Here is an 18,695-nt window from a genome sequence, read left to right as displayed (position 1 = left end):
CGAGACGGCTCGTGGTCAAGCAGCTCGGAAGTGACGTTAGGGTCGGCCTGCTCCCTACTGCTGAGGAATCCTGGTGAGAAGGGGAAAGCAAGACATGGCAGTAGCTTCCTCTCTCCCCTCCTCCCTTCTTCCTCTATTCTGTGGCATTGTTTTGTTGGTTAACGTGACAAGGGTTGTCAGGAGACAGTTTGGTGCCAAAAGGGCCAAGGTAACGGGGAAGGTGTTCTGCTGGCAGTGATTTTGAAGTAGCTTCCTTCCCATGCTCCTTTCCATGTGACTTAAGCTGGTGTGAGAGCGGTGGTAGAGGGCAGGGGCCCCCTTCCTGTCCTTCCTGGGGATCACCCCCAACCAGAAGCTCTCAGGATGAGTGGGGCAGCCCCATCTTCCTGCGTGTGTCTGGCCGCAGAGCGGTTGGTGACTCCCGCTGGAGGAGGCTCTGCCTGGCTGCTGGCTCCCTGCCTGGTGCCGGGGCTGCCATTGCTGCTGGGTGCAGAGTGCCCTCCTCTTGCAGGCCAGGCTGTAGCTGCTGCTCTGCAGAACCTCAGCCCTGATTCTGTGTCATGTCGTTGTGTCCCTGTGTCCCCACTGCCTTGCCCTGTGTTCCTCAGCCATCCTCAACTGGTGTTTGGCACAGGAGGGAGCAGAGGCCTGGGCCGCGCAGTAGCAGGGGGCCTCTGTGCCCTGCCAGGGCTCCTCTTCCCCCCGACAATCCTGTTCTGCGCTGGGCAGCCGGGCTGGGAAGCGCCTCAGGGCTGTGGGGTCCATGGTGATGGAGGGAGTGCCGTTGGTGCCCTGGCAGCTCTGGGCATGTCTGTGCCTCCTGTGGGCGTGTGCTGAGCCCCTGGGATGCTCCTGCCTGGCAGCATGAAGCTGCTGCTCCTCCTTCCCTGCCCTCATATTCTGACCGGCTTTCAGCAGTGGCAGCAGGTGATGCGGGAGACGGGTCCCTCGGAGCATGCTGCATGACTCCCACCCCTCGCGGTGCTGAGCTGGCCGTGCCTGGCAGCGGATGAAGTGGTGTGAATGGAGTGACTGGTGCTGCCTGCTCTCCCTTCACACCAGGGCCTCCTCTCCCTGGTGAGGGCAGAGCTGCTGCCAGGGACTCTGGTGGTGGGTTCAGTAGCTCCTTCATTCAGCAGCTCCCCGTTGCTGGGTCCCCGCTCACAGCTGCTGCCCCCTGCACACCCCAGCCACGGGAGCTGCCCCCTCCTCTCCCATGCTACTGCCCCAGCCCAGAGCTCGCTGTGGAGAGGTGCAGGGTTGGGTTTGAAAGGCTGGGTGCTGGCACTGCCTGCATGTGGGGTTGTGCCTGCTCCAGTAGGGAAGGGCACGGGGCTGGGTGAGGGCTGGGCTTGCTCTGGTTTGGTTTCTTCTTTTTTTTATTTTAAGACAATGAAGAAAAACTAACTGGTTTGAAAACTGGCCAAGCTGCAGCCTCTGCCTCTTTGTGCCTCCCCAAGCTCACTGCTTCCCCCTTCCCTCTGGCTTTCCAGCCTCTACATCTTGCACTTCCAAGGTGTTTTATCCGTGTCACCTTGTTTGCATCCTGCTGTCCCCCATGGCAGGTGAGGGGTCTCAGTGCACAGGTGATGCTGCCCAGGCAGAGCAGTGACACAGCCCAGGGAGCACCCTGTCCAGCTCTGTGTTACCTGTGGACACTGCCCCATTCCCCAGCCCCAGCCTTCCTGCGCGCTACGAAGCTGAAGGCTGGAGTAAAAGGGACTTGCAAACTTTTATTGGGATAAAGCGCTGGAGCTGGAGTTTCTCATGTGCAGCAGCAAGAGCTGGGCTGAGAGGCCTGGGATCGGCCCCTGAGCTGAGCACAGCCTGCTGATGGCTGCAGGCTGCCCCACGCTCCCGTATGGATGCCAGCCTCTTCCTGCTCTTGCTGCCCTCACCGGCTCCTGCCTGCGCATGGGGGCCCTGCCTGGGCTGCAGCTCCCGTGCCCCTGCACGGGGCTGCCTGGAGGGATCTGGCACTCTGGAAGGGGCTGTCCTGCTGATGACAGCAGGGTGCTCGTGGTCACCCCAGCTCCCTCCTGTATCTCCCCTGGGCCTGCTCGCAGGGCTGGGTTTGCAAGCTGTGATCAGGGCTCCCCTGGAACCGATGAAGGGGGTGCAGTGCCCTTCCGGGGCTGCTTTCAGCTCTGCTGAACCTCTCCCTGCAGCCCAGACTTCCCAGCAAACCCTGCCCTGGCTGTGCGAGGAGCCTGCTGAGGGAGGGCGTGGAGCTGCCAGCATAGAGCCGGGCTCAGTGGGACCCCCGTGCCCTCACATGTGGCTGCTCAGTGCTGGGGTTGCTGCTGTGGGACTCCCCTGCCCTCGCAGGCTCCTGCAGGCTCATCCAGCTCCAGGAGCTGTGGGGCAACATGCCGGGGCAGCAGAGCAGGGCAGAATGTCCTGGGGGCAGCAAATGGGGCAGCCTCGGGGCCAAGGGCTGAGCTGCCTGCAGCCCTGCCTTGGGGTCCCATTGCTCAGGGGGACTCTGCCAGGGACAGAGCCTGCAGCTGCCCCTCGGGACCACCCAGCTCGGCCTCGTCCCGGCTCCCATCCAGGGTCTCGGATCCCTCGAAGCAGCCCGAGTCCCGGGGAATGTCCTCTTTGGGCTCAGAGGGTGATGGCTGGGCCTCGGACCTGTTGCCTTCCTCTGGCTCACTGGCTGCTGGGGAGATGGGACACAGTGTTAGGGCAGGGCTGGTACTGCTGGGGCTGCCTGGCACCAGGGTGGCTTCTGCCCCTTCCCCTGGCTCTTACTGTCGTAATCCAGGAGGAGGTCTGCAGCCGTGAGCAGCTTGGCGCGGTGCTGGGGGTCTGTGATGTTCAGCTCATTGAGGTGGGTCTCCCGCAGCTCCTTGAAGTCCTCCAGGGTCTGGTACCCATTCAGCAGCAGGGTGGAGATGTGCTCCTGTGGCAGCACAGCATGGGCTGAGCGCAGCACGGGCTGAGTGTGGCACAGCTCCCAGCTCGCTCTGACTCACGGCTCTCTCTGGCCCTTGGTGCTGCCCGCACGACTCCTGCCTTGGCACAGGACCACTGCGGCACTTGCCCGAGCACCAGCCAGAGGATCCCTCTGTGTGTGCCCCAGTGGTGCTTGGGCACAGGGTCAGGGACCCGCGGGGATGTGGGGACAGTGAAGGGCTTCTCGGAAGCAGAGGGGAGCATGATCCTGCTGCAGCCCTGCAGCTGCTGTCCCTTACCTGCAGGTTGATGCGCTCCAGCAGCTCGTGTAGCGTCTTGGGCTTGAGCCGCTTGCTCTGGCCGGGGCTCCGGCTCTTGCGGGCAGGAGCTGCCTCCTCGGGGATGACGTCCACATAGATGAACTTGAAGGAGCCCACCCTGTTGTTGAGCAGCCCAGTCCAGGTGCCCACAGGTGGCTTCTCGATGATGCCGATGATGTCCCCTTTCTGTGCAGGGGGAAGTGGGTGTGAGGGTGGGCGCAGATCGCGGAAGGCTGGAGAGCATCCTCCCTAAGGGGGTCCCTGCCCCTGCCCTCCAGCTCCCACCCTGGGGCCGCTCACCCGCAGCTTGAGTGAGTCCCTGTCATAGGGGCTGGGTGTGAAGTCAGTGTGGACGCGGGCCCGGCCACAGAAGGGGCCGGTGTAGGCTGTGCCAGGGCTGCCCTGCTGCTGGCTCCTGTGGCCGGACCCATCGCTGCCCATGGAGTGGACGGGGCCAAGGCTGTGCCCAGCCAGTGTTGCACTAGAGCCAGGCTCACTGCTGAGGGGTGGCTGCTCATCCTCCTCCATCTCCACGTATCGCACCAGCATCTTGTCATGGCTTGGCTCCTCTGTGCTGCCGGCTGGGGACAGAGGGCACAGGGGCCCCTCCTCCTCCTCCTCCACGTCTCCCTGCTGGGGGGCACCAGGCTCAGGCCAAGGCAGGAGGAGCTGCACTCCCGCCCAGGGCCCCGCTCACCTTCCCCTCAGCCAGTGCCTTCACGGCCATCCTGCCCATCTTGCGGTTCATGGTGCGGGAGATGACGGCTCGCCACTTCTTGCTCAGCTTCATCCCGCTGCTCCGTGCAGCATCATCGGGGCTGGCACTGCTGGACTCATCCCTGGGGATCTGACAGAGGGATGGAGAGTGAAGGCAGAGCCCTTGCCCCCCATCCCCGCCCCAGGTGAAACTCAGATGGATCACACAGGGCTGCAAAACCCCAAATCCTGCCAGTGCTGGAAGCCCTGGGGCTGCTGCACAACATCGGGTCACTGGCAGGACCAGGATTTTGGGGTAGGATGCTGTGAGCAGGGCTGTGCCCAGTGGGAATGGAACGTGGCAAGGGACTCACCTTCTCCTCCAGGTTGAACTCGTTCTCGCTCAGCACAGGAGAGCTGACTTTGGCCTTGGCAAAGTCCTTGAAGCTGCTGGAGCGCTGGAGGGAGAGCTAGAGGGGAATGGGGATGGGAGGAGTGAGGGATCCCCTCGGCCAGCTCCCACCCTCCCCTCCACAGCCGGGCCTAGCCGTGCCCAGGGCACTGCTGGTGCTTGAAGGGGTTTTGGCTGGCACAACATCTCCCTTCCTGCTGTGCCTCAAGAGCTGCTGGCGGTTTTGAGCCCCTGGGATGCGGGATGTAGCACCCAGCACTGCTCATGGTGCGCGTGTGGCTGCTTGGCACAGCTAAAGGCTGTTCTCGGCTCTTGAGGGCATCAGTGCTGCCGTGCCCATGCCCTCATCTCCAGCTTCATCCCCCAAAGCTGCCCACGTTTTCTGCCTGCGAGCATCATCCCACTCCCCGCCAGCATTGCCAGTAGCCTCGGTCCCGCCTTTGTGCCAAAGCTGGCAAAGCGGGATTTAGATGTCAGCCCTGGTGCAACCCTCCCTCACTGCCTCTTCCGCCCTGCCTTGGCTCCGCTCCCCTCCATGTCTCCAGGTGCCTGCCCCATGTGGGAAGGGGTTCCCTGTGCCGGGAGCAGTGCCGGGGCAGGGGGCCCTCATCCCCGGGGGCCCAGCACCGGCTGCCAGCCCTCGGGAGCAAGCTGCGCTCCGCTCGGAGCTCGCACAACAGAGCTGCTCTCGGCTCGACCGCAAGCGCAGCAATTTCCTTTCTGGGTCGCTCTGCCTGCGCCAGAGGCCTCGCTCAGTCCCTGCCCAAGCACAGCCCCTCCTCCTCCTCCTCCTCCTCCCCCTTTTCATCGGCTCCGCCGAGCATCCTTTGTTACTTCTTTTTGTCGTTTTCTTCTAGAGGGCTGGCTCGGATGAGCGAGACCCGGCTCCATCGCCGCCGTGCCTGCAGAACCAGCCCAGCCTGTGCATTATGAGCAGGAAATGGTGCTGGTTTGCCCTGCTCCCCCCAGCACCCTGAGGCAAACTGAACCCCTTGGGTCTCTCTGTGCCCTTCAGATAACGCAGCTCAGTGCACCGTGTTCCCCCCAGCCCTGGGCCTGGAGCTGGGGAGCAGGAGCAGCTGTGGAGAGCCCAGCAGCGGGGCCATGGAGCTGGGACATGGCAGCGAGGGGGAAGTGGGAGCAGTGGCTGCGCCTGGGCAAGGACAGGGGATGCCTGTGGGGCCACCCCAGCACCCGGATGGGACCTTCACTCAGATATCCCCAGGGAGCTTCCCAGCATGGAGGAGCCACCCTGGAGTGGGATGGATGCTGCCCACCGGCAGCGCTGGTGCCAGATCCGAGCGGCTGGCCATGGCCCCCAACCGGTGGCTCCAGGTGGAGTGGTGCAGGGTGACACATGGCCCTGCTGTGCCGGGGATCTGAGAGACCGCGGTGCTGGTGCCGGTGCTGCTAGTGGTCCTGGTGCTTGGTGCAGTGCTGCCGGAGGTAGTGGCCAATGCACATGACGAGCTGCAGCACCATGCTGCCTTTACCGCAGACACCTCGGGGGCCAGCCCAGCAGCCCTCCCCACAGGAAACGCTGCTCATACTCCAGGGATTAGGAGCTCTGCCCCCCAGCAGCACCCCATGGTTCCCACCGGCACCCTCCATTGCTCCCATGCCAATACCAAGGGCCTGTGCATCCCGGCCGTGCATCCCACCATGCTGCAAATGGGAGCAGGGCACTGGCCAAGTCCAGGACCACGCACATGTGAGGCCACGGTGGCCATCACTGAGGTTTGGCTCTGCCCCACGCCTGTCCCAGCCCCACAGCACCAGCACTCCCTGCCCAGCATCCCATGGGCAGCCCAGGCTCTGCTGGCACAGGGCATGCAGGAGCACCCACGAGTGCCAAGGGCAGCCATGCCGCTGGCACTCACCTTCCTGTGTCCTGGCTCCTTGTCACCGGCGTTGGAGGGCTTGCGGCGCAGCATGGTGCTGTCCCGGGGGCAAGGGCACAGCGCTCGGGCAGCGCCTGGCACAGCACAGCCCGGAGCACCGGCACCAGAGCCCAGAGGCACACAGGAAGCTGCCGATCACATGAGAGGTGCTCTCTGCACAGTGGGTGCGCAGGCAGGGTGTGCAGGAGGAAGGAAACCCTGCACGGAGCTGCTGCCCTGGCCGGGGCCCCAGTGTGGGGCAAGGCCTGTGCCCTGCCACCCCCCGGTGGTGCTGCTGGTGGGCTCTGTGTCCCACATGCAAATGATGAAGGTCACCTCTTCACCATACCCACTTGGGCCACACCACGGCCAAGCCTGACGTGTGGCACTTGGTCCAGGCTGTTCCCTGCATTCACAGGTCCTCCCAGATGGGAACCAGTCCCAGATGGAATGTGCACATCAGCAGCGTGCTGCTGGCACCTGCAGGGCAGCAGGGATGGCTCCCTCAGCACCTTCTTGCTCCACTCCCTCCATCTCCTGTCCCAGGAGTCTGAACCCGCCCTCATCCTCCCTCCCTGCTGACTTGGGGCATGTGCCCCATGGCAGGGGCAGCCAGCATGGCAGGATCACAGGAGTGGGGCGGGCTGGCCTCAGCCTCATGACAGTGGGCACACAGGCTGTCAGCATGGACCAGAGCGCAGCAGTGCACAGGCACCACCCGACATCACTCGTGTTTAATCACCACCATGCAAGAAAAAACACCAGGAGAAAGGGAAGTGAGCTGCTGCAGGAGGGGACCAGCGCAGGGCCGTCAGAGCGGCCTCAGGCCTGCAGCCCTGGGAGCAGAGCAGACAGGAGCATGGTGAGGACCTGCATGCACGTAGTGCTGGTGTCAGTGGTTGCAGCAGCTCTGCCCAGCGGGAAGGGCTCGGTGCTCCTCTGCAGCCAGTCGTACTCCTCCTGCAGCTGCTGCCGCTGCAGCTCCTGCCCCACGTGTTCCCGGATGCTCTCGTAGTAGGTGTTCAGGTAACGGACCTGCAGCCAGGCACCACAGGGGCTGCGGGGGCTGCAGGGGCTGCTCCGGCCAACTGCCCCTCGCAGTGTGTCTGGATACCCCACATCCCATCTGCAGCACCAGCCCCACCTGCAAACCCCATTTCCCTTCTCCATCCATGTATGCACCCCTGCCACAGCCCCATTTACCCACCCCAATCTCCCCGTTTCCCACTACATCCATCCTGCAGTCCCCTTTACCCGCGCCATACCTCAGCCCCGTGTTCCTGCTCTGCCCTCCTGCCACAAACACCCTGTACCTGCTCTGGAGACAGGAGGCTGATGTCGATTAGGTTGCGGTCGTAGGGCACCAGGGACACCACCTCAAAGGTCAGGAAGGGCTTCTCCCCACTCTGGTGCTGTGCAGAGAGGTGGTGTTGAGTGCCCCCAGCCCTGCCTTGGTGCCCCCAGCACTGTGCCACCCCCAGGCCGGCCCCATTGCAGCACCTCGGTCTGCGCCTCCACCACGAGGGCGATGTCCTCAATGCGGATTCCGAACTCACCGTCCTGGTAGTACCCAGGCTCTGGGGGCCGGAAGGGGGCCTGGTGAGAGCTGAGCCCTGGCAGCTCCCTCCGTCCAGCCCTGAGAGGGTCTGAGCACGGACACCTCCTGTGCAGAGCCCAGAGCACCTTTGGGCATGGGGCACGTACCGATGGAGGTGAACATTCCGGCCGTCAGGGGCACATTGTTGGACTGGAAGCCCACAGGCCCTGCAGGAGACATGGGGTGGTTACAGCTCCTGGGGACGGGGTGTGCTGTGGGGACACCCTGGCAAGGACCAAGCTGTCACACTGGTGAGGACAATGTGGCTGCCACCACAAGGACCACGGGGCCACCCTGGCAAGGATGTCTGAGGCTTAGAGCAGCCCCAGATAAGCCCCTGTCCTCATCCCTGTTCCCCCCATGTCCCCAGCACTGGTGCTCACGCTCCAGTACCTACATTCATGGACCGAGAGGAAGTTGCCGATGCCATGGCCGGTCCCATGGCCGTAGTTGAGGCCCACTTCCCAGAGTGGCCGGCGGGCGAAGGACTCTATGACTCTCCCTGTAATGACAATGTGGAATGGGGGCGTGTGCTGATGGGGACACCCCCATCCTCATCATCCTCATGTCCAGACGGCCTGGGCACGGCCGGGCTGCCCAACTTCTGGCTCAGCACCTACCGGCCGTGTTGGGTGGGAAGACAAGGCGGGACAGGTCGATGTTGCCCATGAGCACCCGGGTGTAGGCTTCCTGCGGGGGGCACAGCAGGGGCTGAGCATCACAGTGTCCAGACCCTCCCCGCCAGCACATCCAGCCCTGGCTGGGACATTGGTGCTGGGCACCAGGGAGGGGTCCTTTCTGGTACCTTCTGGAGTGGGGTCGGCATCCCCCAGTGCACCGTCCGTGTGATGTCTGTCGTCCCGTCCCTGCAAGGGCACGGATGTGATGGGGGTGATGCAGTCCCTGCGCTGGCTTTGGGGCCCCTGGCACCACCCTGTGCTGGGGGCATGGGGATGGATGGGGATGCAGATCTGGAGCACGTACAGGTATTGCCCTCCTGTGTCCGCGAGGTACATCTCATCCACAGAGAGCTGCCGGCTGCTCCTGTTGGAGGGGCTGTGAAGAGAAGGGGGTCAGAGCTCTCTGTTCCAGCTGCCCCCACCACGCTGCTGCTGCCAGCCCTGGTACCTGTAGTGTGCCAGGGCGGCATTGAGCCCGCTGGCAGAGATGGACTGGAAGCTGGGCCCACAGCTGTGCTCCTGTGCTCTGGAAGGTGGCAGGGAGGGTGGTGCTGCAGGTCCCCGGGTGCCTCACACCGGGCAGGGGGGGCCGTGGCCGCAGCACTGACTGGCGGAGCGCGTCGATGCGCTGAGCCCCCGAGAACTCGTCCACCTCCCCCCGGGGGACCGTCTTCTCCAGCCACAGCAGGTACTGGATCACAGCCACCGCGTCCCGGACCTGGGCATCAGTGAGGGGACATTGGCACCCGCTTGCCCCCGCCTCTCGGGGCTGCGGGGAAGGGAACAGCCCTTACATGAGCGGCTCGCAGCAGGTCTTGCTCTCTGGTGTTTTTCACAGCCTTGGCCAGCATGACGGGGGAGTAGCTGTCCGCCAGGAGCTTCTCCTGCAAGAGCAGGCTGCGGTAGCACCAGCTCCCCGTACCCCAGGGACGGCCGCGGTGCATCCCCACGGCTCGGTGGCACGGGACCACCCCTGAGCCCGGCAGCACCCCCATCACCCATGGCCGGACTCACTGGCACTGACCGGCAGGCACAGGGCCGTGACCCACCTGAGGGATGAGGCTGTACAGGCCGTACGTGGTGTACTCGGTGCCCAGCCACACGGTGACGTTGCCCTGCACGTACTGGCGGAGGTGATCCGGTGCCTGCTCGTACTCCTGCAGCTCCACGCAGAGCGGCCCCGGGCAGCCGGCCCGCAGGGAGCTCCGCGCAGCCGCTGCCAGCCGCCGCTCCCCCACGAACAGGCTGGTGACGGGTGGATAGGGGGGACACCGAGGGGACACCCTGCTCCCCCCCGAACTGGCCGTGTGGGACACGCTGGGGGGCTCATAGGGGACACTGGGCTGGGAAAGGGGGGTGCTGCACCCCAGAGGGGGCTGAGATGGGGGCCTTGACCTGGGGCTTCGAGGGGACAGTCAGTGGGGCTGGGGGCTGCAGGATGTGGTGGGCTCTGGGGAAAGCAGAGCTGGTCTGAGGGGAGGGTCCCATGGGTGCTGCAAGGGAAGGGGGGTGGGTGCTGAGCCCTGTCCATGTCCTGTGCCTGCAGGGTGATGTTGCCCACCTTATGCTCATGTTGGTCAGCAGGGTGTAGGAGTAGAAGACAGGGTTGTAGGGGATGTCATTGCCACGGAGGTTGAAGAGCCCTGATGAGAACGAGACCTCCAAGCCCCCGCCCGCTGGCTGCCCTCCCACCCCCAGGGCTCAGAGCCCACAGCACCCATCACAAAACTTGCCACAGCACTCACCATAGCACCCACCACGGCACCCACCATGAAACCCACCACAGCACCAGCCACGGCACCCACAACAGCACCACCATGGGACCCACACAGCACCCACCATGGCACCCACCATGGAACTCACCACAAAACCCACCACAGCACCCACTATGGGACCCACACAGAACCCACCATTGCACCCACCATTGCACCCACCATGGCACCCACCATGGCACCCACAGAGCACCCACCATGGCACCCACCATGGCACCAACCACGGCACCCACCACGGCACCCATCACAGCACCTACACAGCACCCACCACAGAACTCACCACAGCACCCGCCATGGCGCCAACCACTGCACCCATCATGTCACCCACTGTAGAACCCACCAGGACACCCAACATGGCACTGAGGCTACTCACAGGCCGTCTCTTCCAGCCCCGACAGCAGCACGGCTGTGGGGTGCCGGACATGCTGCTCCATCTCCTGACGGATCCGGGCCACCTTCTCCTGCCAGCTGCTCCCTGGAACGGGAGGGAGCGTCTCAGTGCAGAGTTACCCATGGCCCGGGGGCCCAGCACAGCCCAGCAGCTCCGGTGCTTGGGGCTCATACCGGTGAACTCCTCCGGGAGGCTGTAGATCTCGTTGGAGGCTGCTGCGGGTCTCTGGTCACCCCACACTTGGTCCACCAGGTTGGTCTCGGTGGGGACCAGGATCCTGCCGGAGCCTTGCAGGGCTTGTCTGTAGCTGTTCCAGGTGTCTGAGGGGGGAGCAGCCCGTGGTGGGCTCAAATCCACACCTGAGAGCTGCCCGAATGTGGGCAGGGTCACCCCATCCCTACCGATGGAGAAGAGGAAGGGGTCCAGGCTGATGTTCCCCCCAACAGGAACCGCTTCCAGGATCCACATCCCAATGGACTCAATCCAAGCTGCAGGAGGGAGGCAGGTAACACCAGAGGAGGCTGGGGGCTCCTGGGATTCAGGGGAGCAGCAGCCCCAGCCTGCCCCCACTGACTTGTCCTCTGCAGCTCCCAGTTGCAGTCCAGCTGCCGCTCTGCCTGTGTCCAGTACCGGCTGTCGGTCCACAGTGCAGCCTTGTCCTGTGTCACCACGCCAGTGCCTGCAACAAGAGTGGGGCTCAGGTGTCACCTGTGCCCCTTCTACAGGCAGATGTTGGGACCCCCAGAGATCCCCAGCCCAACCTCTGGTGTGGAGTGGGATCGCCACAGAACCACAGACTGGGTTGGGTTGGAACAGACCTTAAAGCTCATTCAGTTCCAGCCCCTGCCACGGGCAGGGACCCCTTCCACTAGAGCAGCTTGCTCCAAGCCCTGTGTCCAACCTGACCTTGAACACTGCCAGGGATGGGGCAGCCACAGCTTCTCTGGGCACCCTGTGTCAGCGCCTCAGCACCCTCACAGGGAAGAGCTTCTGCCTAAGAGCTCATCTCAGTCTCCCCTCTGGCAGGTTAAAGCCATTCCCCTTGGCCTGTCCCTACATCCCTTGTCCCAAGCCCCTCTCCAGGTTTCCTGCAGCCCCTTCAGGCACTGGAGCTGCTCTCAGGTCTCCCCTTCAGGAGCCTTCTCTTGTCCAGGCTGACCCAGCCCAGCTCTCTCAGCCTGGCTCCAGAGCAGAGCTGCTCCAGCCCTTGCAGCATCTCTGTGGCCTCCCCCGGGAATCCCCACGGATGAGGAGCAGCCGCGGTGGCGGCGCTGCTCTCACCTGCAGAGCCGGTGAAGCCTGTCAGCCAGCCCAGCCGAGCATCCCTTGCCGAGATGTACTCGCTCTGAGACAGGAGCAGAGCCGTGAGAGGCGGCCGCCGGCACCAGCAGCAGCGGCGGGGCAGGTGCCGGTGTCCCAGCCTGCTCCTGCCTCACCATGTGTGCGTCCGTGGCGGGCACCACGTAGGCCTGCACGCCGAGGGCCCGCATGGTGCCCCGCAGAGCCGCCACCCTCGCCGTGGTGTCAGTGGCCGTCGGGGGCAGGTACTGGTGGCACAAGGGGACATGAGCTGCGGCCGTGGGGCCGGGGCGCCCCATGCTGGATGTCCCAGGGACAGGGCAGGCTGGACTCACCGGAGGGTCCGCGGAGCAGTCACGGATGTCGGTCCTGGCGTTGGCAGCCTTTGGCAGCCGGGCTGTGGCACAGCCTGGGACACGGGGACACCCGCGCAGCAGCTGTCACCCTCATCCCCAGCCTGAGGACCCAGCTGGCATCCACAGGAACCAGCGGCTCCAGCCCCGGGGATGGTGGGTGAAACCAGTGCTGTCATCCAGCTCAAGAGCAAGTAGATGCTCCTGGAGCAGGCAGAGCCTGGGGATGGGCTGGGGAGGGGCTGGGGGTGGTGGGATCCTCAAGAGGAGTGGACAGTGCCCACTGTGCCCAGGAGCTGGGGAGGGGGTTGGCAGGAGCCAGCCCTGAGGGTCCCAGTGCTGCGGTTGCTGGAGGAGCTGCCCGGCAGCCCTGGCCATGCCCTGCCAGGACCTGGCTTCTCCTCTGTGCTGCTGGGTGTCCGGTGCCATCAGCAGCACCGCCTTGCCCTCAGCTCTCTGTCTCTGGCACCGCTGCAGCTGTGGGCAGGGACCTTGTTCTTCGTCTCAGGCCAGTGTCACCGGTAGTGGGTCACCCTTCTCACCATGTGGCCTTGGGCACCTGGTCTCCATCCCCTGGGAGCTGCTCTTTTACCCGTCACCGCCACAGGGCTCGTCCCTGGGGTCAGGCAGATTTAGCCCCTCTCTGCAGCCCCCTGCTCAAAGGCTCCCTAAGAACAAACCCACCCTTCCCTCATCCAGCTGTGGCTGCAACTGCTGCAGAGCACCCGACACCCTTCACAGACCGGTTCCTAGGATGTGTCAGCCCTGGGTGAGCCCCACCAGCTCCCAGCCCCCCGCAGTACCGTGGAGCAGGAGCAGCCAGGCTGGGATCCACTGCCGGGGGCGCATGGCTGTGGGAAGGGCCCGATTCCCCAGTGCAGTGCCCTGCGTGACAGGTCCCTCCTCCTGCGCCTTTGCCCCCGGGGTGAAGGATGCTGGATGGGAGGGACAAGGCCTGGGAAATGGGAGGTTGCTGTCCTGGGCATTGACAGTGAATTCTGCTGCTAAATAAAAGCAAACAGCAAAATCAGCCCAAAGTCCAAAGATCCTCCTGGAGCAGAGGTGGGGCTGTGCCAGCTCAGCTGCCTGTCAGGAACTCTTCTCCCGTGTCCTCAGAAACCTCTGTCCCCTGGAGCCACTGAGAGCTAACGGAGGTCCTTGGGTAGGGGGCAGATGTGTCCCCAAGCTTGCCTTCCTCCTTATCTCCTCCTGCTCTAGTGCAAGGTGTCCCTGCCTGTAGCACGGGGTTGGAACTGCATGAGAATTAAGGTCCTTCCAACCCAAACCAGTCTGTGGTTCTATGATTCTATAGCATGGAGCAGTGCAGAGCATCCTCCATGGTTCTCCTCCTCCACCAGGTCACTGAGGGGTGCAGAGCATCCTCTGGTCATGCTATGGTGGTGCCCAGCCCAGTGCCCAGTGGCAGCCCAAGGCTGGAGCTGGCAGAGACTGGGGGATGCAGGGAGAACCCCACAGCCATTGCTGAACGCTGTGCCATGGCGGGGGGCTCGGCTCCATGCGGTGACTGTGCGGTGACCGTGCCGTGACCGGTGTGTCACCACAGCCACTGTCACCGGGATCCCGCTCACCACGAGGTGGCACCAGGACTGCGCTGCGGAGCTCGCTGACTCCTGTGCCCTGTCCGGTCCTTCTGTCGCTCTGTCCTGTCCCCTGTCCCCTCTCCCTGTCCCGTGCCCACCCGCCCGGTCCCACCACAGCTCCGGTGCAGCGCGAGGGCCGGTGGCAGCAAATCCTGGTGATCCCACTGCCATCCTGTTCCAGCTGAGGCCTAGCATGCTCATGTCACAAATGCTCTCCATCCACCTGAGCCTGGCATCATTCTCCTGTCCATGCTTAGGGGACCCCAGGAGGGGTCAAGGGGATCCTCTGTTCCATTGGCCAGGATGGAGACATGCAGGGTGACACCAAACTGCCTCTGAGATGCAGTTGCTGTGGCGATGGTCAGGCAGTGCTTTGCTGCATCCTGCTAATTAGTGTGATGTGTTAATGATGTGTCCATGCGTGGTCCTTCCTGCCTCTGCTGCCCTGCCTGCTGCACTGGGCTATGGCTCCACGTGGAGACAGGGGTGTCCCCACACTCCTTTATTCCCAATTGCTGGGCTTAATACCATCCCCTCCCACATCCAAGGGATGGGGCTGAGGCTAGTGTGTCCATCCCCATGGTTACAGTGTTAGTGTGAGTCCCGCAGCTGCGCATCCTTCTTCTTCCTCCTCTTATTCCTTTTCTTCCTCCTCCTCCTCCTCTCCCCTTATCTCTCGGGGGTGTCACAGGCCCCCCACGGGCAGCCCCAGGCAGGGCAGCGTCAACAGGACGAGGCTCGTCTCATCAGTGCCGTGCGTCCGGTGGGGCCCTTCCCTCCCGCGGGAGGTTTCCTCGAAGACGAGCTGGAGGAAGGCTTTGGGGGACATCCTCCCTTTGTGGGCTATTGTTGGCCTTCCGTCACCTGCACGGCCACGGGGTGACTCAGGCCGGGGTGACGCGCCCGGCAAACAGGACGTGGTGGAGGAGGAAGGTGCCGGTGCAGGAATGCGGAAGCAGCGGTGGCACCAGCACCGGGATGCGGTGACGATCCTGCCCCTGCCCGCCCTGGGGATGGGGTGTGACCAGAGGGTCCCCTCTGCACCCAGGGCCTGGCAGCTGCCCTGAAGGGGTGGGGGTCCCGGACCCCGTGAGCTGGGCCCCTGCTGAGGGAGCACCCGCCTCTGGGGTGCTGATGGGGACCCTACAACGCTCCAGCGCCTTGGCCAGGCTGCAGTGGTGGTGGTGGTGCCAAGCAGGACTGGACAGGCACAGAGGATGTCCTCCTCCCTGCAGAGACATGCAGGGCATCAGCATGGTTCCCACACCTCCCCCTGTAGCCCCTCTTACAGCCCCCCCCCAGCCCATCCTACAGTCCAGCACGATCACCCCAGATGAGGATAGGAAGAGGTCATTCCCCCAGGGCAGGGGGTTGAAACTTGATGATCTTAATGTCCTTTCCAACCCAAATCATTCTATGATTCTATGATTCACCAATGTCATGGGCAACCCAGGCTGACTTGGGGAAATGAATTCAATTTATCACCAACTGAATCACAGTAGGATAATGAGAAATAAAAACTACATCTCAAAGCACCTTCCCCAACCCCTCCCTCCTTCCCAGGCCCAGCTTCATTTGCAGTTTTCTCTACCTCCTCCCTACAGCTGTGCAGGGGGATGGGGAATGGGTGTTGTAGTCAGTTCATCACATGTTGTCTCTGCTGCTCTTTCCTCCTCACACTCTTCCCCTGCTCCAGCATGGAGTCTCTCGCCATGGACTTCTCCAATGATGTGAGTCCTTCCTGTGGGTTGCAGTTCTTCATGAACTGCTCCAGTGAGGGTCCCTCCCATGAGTGCATCCTTCAGGAACAGAGGGATCTGGTGTGGAGTCCTCCCGGGGCTGCAGGTGGAGATCTGTTCTACATGGACCTTCCCAGGCCGCAGGGGCACATCCTGCCACACCACCGTCTGCACCACAGCTGCAGGTGGAGATCTGCTGCTCCATGGCCAGCGGTGGGTCCGTCTTGGATCTGGCTGCATTGGCTCCCTCCATGGGGGAATCTTCCAGCAGCTTCTCACGGAAGCCACCCTGTGTCCTCCATCAAGCAAACCCTTTCACATGGACCCAGCACATCGCTGTAGCGACACTCCCCCATTATGCACCTCCCCAGGGGACCCCAGTGGACCCAGAGGAGCCACTGTCTGGTGACTGGCCTTGCAGAGCCCCGCCAGTGCCCGGGTTGTGCTGCGGCTGTCACCACATCACCATGTCACCATGTCAGGCCTTGGTACAGAAGGTTTCACGTTGTGCCCCGACTGTCCCCTCCCTGCGGCCACCTCTCAGCCCCAAATCCCCCGGGAATGGCACTTGGGGTCCTGGCTGCCAGGGCAAGGGGAGGAGACAGTCACAACGAAGGTCGAACGTCTCCAAACCCCCTGCGAGGTCTGGGGAGGCTGAAGGGTGATGTCCTGCCACAGTGCGGGTTCCTATGGCCTCACCCACCACACCAGCATGGTGCCAGTGGCTGCACGTGCAGCCCGCAGCCTGCAGCTCCCCCACCTCTGTGCATGGTGCTCTGTATGAGTGCCCTGGCAGAGGGTTTTTTTGTCGTCCCATCGCCCCCCGGCAGTGGCTGGGTGACCTGGGGAGCGGCAGAGGTGAACCCCTCTGATGGGGGACTGCAGGACAGAGGCTACCGGTGGGGTGGCCATGGGGGTGCCAAGGCAGCCTCCTGCAGCCCCTGGGTGCCAGGGCAAAAAGGAGGGTCATGGACAGGCTGGGGGGGTCTCATTGCCCTGGGGGCTGTGAGTGGGGGTTCCACAGGAGGGAGTGCGGTGGGTCCCTGCCGGGGGTGCCCGGGAGCGGGGCGGGCAGGGGCGGGCCGGGGGGCGGTTCCCCTCCCGGGGGCCCGGGGGCCACATGACCGGGCGGGCTACGGGGCCGGGCCGGGCTCTCACAGCCTACAAATGCGGCTCCGCCGTGGCGGGGCCGCAGCCGCCGCTCGCAGCCCCCGGCATGGCCGCGCCGCGTTGGTTCCTGGCGCTGCTGCTCCTCTTCTGGCTCGCCCTGGCCGCCGCGGGTGAGTGCAGGACTCCCCATCCATCCCCTTCCCCGTTGCGGCGCCGCCCGGTGCCCGAGCTGGCAACGGGGCGAGGAGCGGGGCTCAAGGTCCGGCAGCCCCTGCCCGTGCCGGGCTGGGCAGGACAAAGCGCTTCTGAAGGTGCCGGTAGCTCCCCGCGTCTGTCCGTCCGTCCGACAGCCGAAACAGCAGCAGCCAAGGGCCGGGGAGCAGCCACCGACCCGCCCGGTGCCACGGGGATGGCAGCGGGCAAAGTCGGTTCTGGCGGCGGGACCCCTACCCGGCTGCGCTGCCCACGGCGGGTCCCGGCACGGCCCCGGCTCAGCAGGCTGCAGCCGCACCGGGACCCGGACCCGGGCTGGTGCTGGTGGGACTGGAACTGGCCCTGGGACCGCAGCATCTCAGCCTGGCACCCGGGACTGGGGCACAGGCTGTGGGAAGGGGGCACTGCCCGGGGCTCAGCGGGTGCTGCCCATCGATGGGGCATGGGAGCACAGGGGGTGTCTTTGGGGAGCTCTCGGGACAGAGCCTGAGTCTGGTCTGTACCCGCACGGTGGCCGCGGCCACGCGAGCTGGCCCTGCTGGGTGCAGGTGGTCTGGCCCAGCTCAGCACAGGAAGCATTAGGCCGGCCAATGGCTCCTGCTGGGGGCAATTCAGGAAAAGGTGGTGCTGGCAAGCCCCACGGAGTCCACATCCCCACCCCACGTGCAGGGGTGAGGGACCTGGCTAATGCTGTTCCCGCCATCCCCAGGGCCACTGGGCGCTGTGCCAGACGGGCAGAATGTGAATGATGGCCTCATCCGGACACTGGTGCGGCCACGGGGTGTCCGGCTCAGGGCTGGGCACCGGCCCGGCAGCTGGCGCAGGTACCGGAGACCCCGACCCCGGCTCTCGCACAAGGGTCCAATGCCCTTCTGAGGCAGGTGAGGAGCAGCGGGGACAAGGGGGGACACGCAGACACGTGTGATGCTGCTGGGAGGGAACTCACGGATCCTGACTTTGCTCTCGTGTCAGAGGCGTCCCCAGCCTGCCCTGGATGTGGCTCCCACCACCCGTACAGTGCCACAGCCTGTGCTGCTCGTGCCTCAGCCCTGAGCATGGACTTCCATCCGTGAGCCCTCGGCTGGAGTCACCTCGTCCTCATGGCTGCACGTGGAGGCCCAGCACCGTGTCTGGCTCATGGTGCGGCTGGGTGCTGCCGCGATGGTGGGCTTTGACCAAAGCACTTTGTCAGGCGGAGGAGCTTTTCCAGCTTACCCTGGGTGGGGGCGTCCTATTTATTCCCCTGGTGTTAACCCTGCACCCTGGGTGAGCTGCTCTCCCCTTCCCACTGCCAGCCCCCCAACCCCGGGGAACCCCAAGTCATGGGGTGCCTGCCCAGAGCACAGGGGGGGCTCTGAGCCCCTCTGCCCACGCCATGACATAGGACAGTGGGAGAATGGGGAGCACTGGGGTTTCTGTGTCAAGCACTGACATATGCCAAAGGAGGGGCCCTTGCTCTGAGCTGGGCCCTGTTGACCATGTCTCATGTCTGTAAAGATTTATTCTGTGTAAATACATCTTTGTAATAAAGAGTTCTGATGACAGAAAACCCTTATTTTTGAGGTGTGGGCAGGGGGTGCCTGCACTGCCCTTGAGCCTCCCAGGAGCTCCCAGGATCCTCTGTTTCCCCCTGGGCAGCCCCTTCCCCAGCCCAGGGCTGGTGGAGAAGATGCCCAGCAAAGACTGGGGAGGAGGGGAAAGAAACAGGGGTTCAGAGCCCCCTCTTCAGAGGGG

At 64.0% G+C, this 18,695-nt stretch overlaps 4 protein-coding genes across 5 annotated transcripts in view; 2 read left to right on the top strand and 2 right to left on the bottom strand.

Annotated features, from left to right (window-relative positions):
- Nucleotides 1-18,695, top strand: part of TSC22D3 (TSC22 domain family member 3) — a 233,990-nt gene that overhangs the window by 4,539 nt on the left and 210,756 nt on the right. The gene's annotated exons all lie outside the window — the stretch shown is intronic.
- Nucleotides 2,475-6,646, bottom strand: SASH3 (SAM and SH3 domain containing 3). 2 transcript variants are annotated; one of them, XM_061445620.1, is made up of 7 exons: nucleotides 6,207-6,646; nucleotides 4,289-4,384; nucleotides 3,916-4,065; nucleotides 3,519-3,848; nucleotides 3,198-3,404; nucleotides 2,755-2,905; nucleotides 2,475-2,662 (listed from the first exon to the last, which is right to left on the bottom strand). In XM_061445620.1, the coding sequence occupies exons 1-7, from the start codon at nucleotides 6,258-6,260 to the stop codon at nucleotides 2,475-2,477; spliced, it is 1,176 nt and encodes a 391-aa protein (XP_061301604.1). In that variant the 5' UTR covers nucleotides 6,261-6,646. The 2 variants fall into 2 exon arrangements, with proteins under 2 accessions (XP_061301604.1, XP_061301603.1); XM_061445619.1 differs by having other exon boundaries at nucleotides 3,519-3,851; nucleotides 6,207-6,643.
- XPNPEP2 (X-prolyl aminopeptidase 2) lies at nucleotides 6,919-13,242 on the bottom strand. Its single transcript, XM_061445540.1, has 21 exons — nucleotides 13,102-13,242; nucleotides 12,281-12,354; nucleotides 12,083-12,193; nucleotides 11,928-11,991; nucleotides 11,221-11,325; nucleotides 11,048-11,134; nucleotides 10,820-10,966; nucleotides 10,629-10,730; nucleotides 10,045-10,126; nucleotides 9,533-9,728; nucleotides 9,278-9,367; nucleotides 9,092-9,201; nucleotides 8,932-9,009; nucleotides 8,788-8,859; nucleotides 8,609-8,669; nucleotides 8,424-8,493; nucleotides 8,201-8,305; nucleotides 7,911-7,970; nucleotides 7,707-7,783; nucleotides 7,520-7,618; nucleotides 6,919-7,241 (listed from the first exon to the last, which is right to left on the bottom strand). Exons 1-21 carry the CDS (start codon nucleotides 13,145-13,147, stop codon nucleotides 7,029-7,031), a joined length of 2,049 nt encoding a protein of 682 aa, XP_061301524.1. The 5' UTR covers nucleotides 13,148-13,242; the 3' UTR covers nucleotides 6,919-7,028.
- Nucleotides 16,759-18,518, top strand: APLN (apelin). Its single transcript, XM_061446382.1, has 2 exons — nucleotides 16,759-16,918; nucleotides 17,671-18,518. Exons 1-2 carry the CDS (start codon nucleotides 16,759-16,761, stop codon nucleotides 17,835-17,837), a joined length of 327 nt encoding a protein of 108 aa, XP_061302366.1. The 3' UTR covers nucleotides 17,838-18,518.

The sequence above is a fragment of the Pezoporus flaviventris genome, unplaced genomic scaffold (assembly GCF_033815535.1).
Source record: "Pezoporus flaviventris isolate CSIRO_AGI_PZ_B2104156 unplaced genomic scaffold, CSIRO_AGI_Pfla_v1 ptg000005l, whole genome shotgun sequence".
Taxonomy (NCBI): domain Eukaryota; kingdom Metazoa; phylum Chordata; class Aves; order Psittaciformes; family Psittacidae; genus Pezoporus; species Pezoporus flaviventris.
Note: the sequence above shows the minus strand (reverse complement) of the source record. Positions and strands in the feature narration are given on the sequence as shown.

Coding starts and splice junctions, on each gene's coding strand:
- XPNPEP2 (XM_061445540.1), bottom strand. CDS start 13,147: ATGCGCCCCCGGCAGTGGATCCCAGCCTGGCTGCTCCTGCTCCACG. Junction 8,860..8,931: donor GCCGCCCTGGCACACTACAG/GTACCAGGGCTG, acceptor TTCTCTTCACAG/CCCCTCCAACAGGAGCAGCC. Junction 7,971..8,200: donor CTTCCTCTCGGTCCATGAAT/GTAGGTACTGGA, acceptor TGTCTCCTGCAG/GGCCTGTGGGCTTCCAGTCC.
- APLN (XM_061446382.1), top strand. CDS start 16,759: ATGACCGGGCGGGCTACGGGGCCGGGCCGGGCTCTCACAGCCTACAAA. Junction 16,919..17,670: donor GCTCGCCCTGGCCGCCGCGG/GTGAGTGCAGGA, acceptor CGCCATCCCCAG/GGCCACTGGGCGCTGTGCCA.
- SASH3 (XM_061445619.1), bottom strand. CDS start 6,260: ATGCTGCGCCGCAAGCCCTCCAACGCCGGTGACAAGGAGCCAGGACAC. Junction 4,385..6,206: donor AGGAGCCAGGACACAGGAAG/GTGAGTGCCAGC, acceptor ATTCCCCTCTAG/CTCTCCCTCCAGCGCTCCAG. Junction 3,405..3,518: donor GGGACTCACTCAAGCTGCGG/GTGAGCGGCCCC, acceptor CCCCCTGCACAG/AAAGGGGACATCATCGGCAT.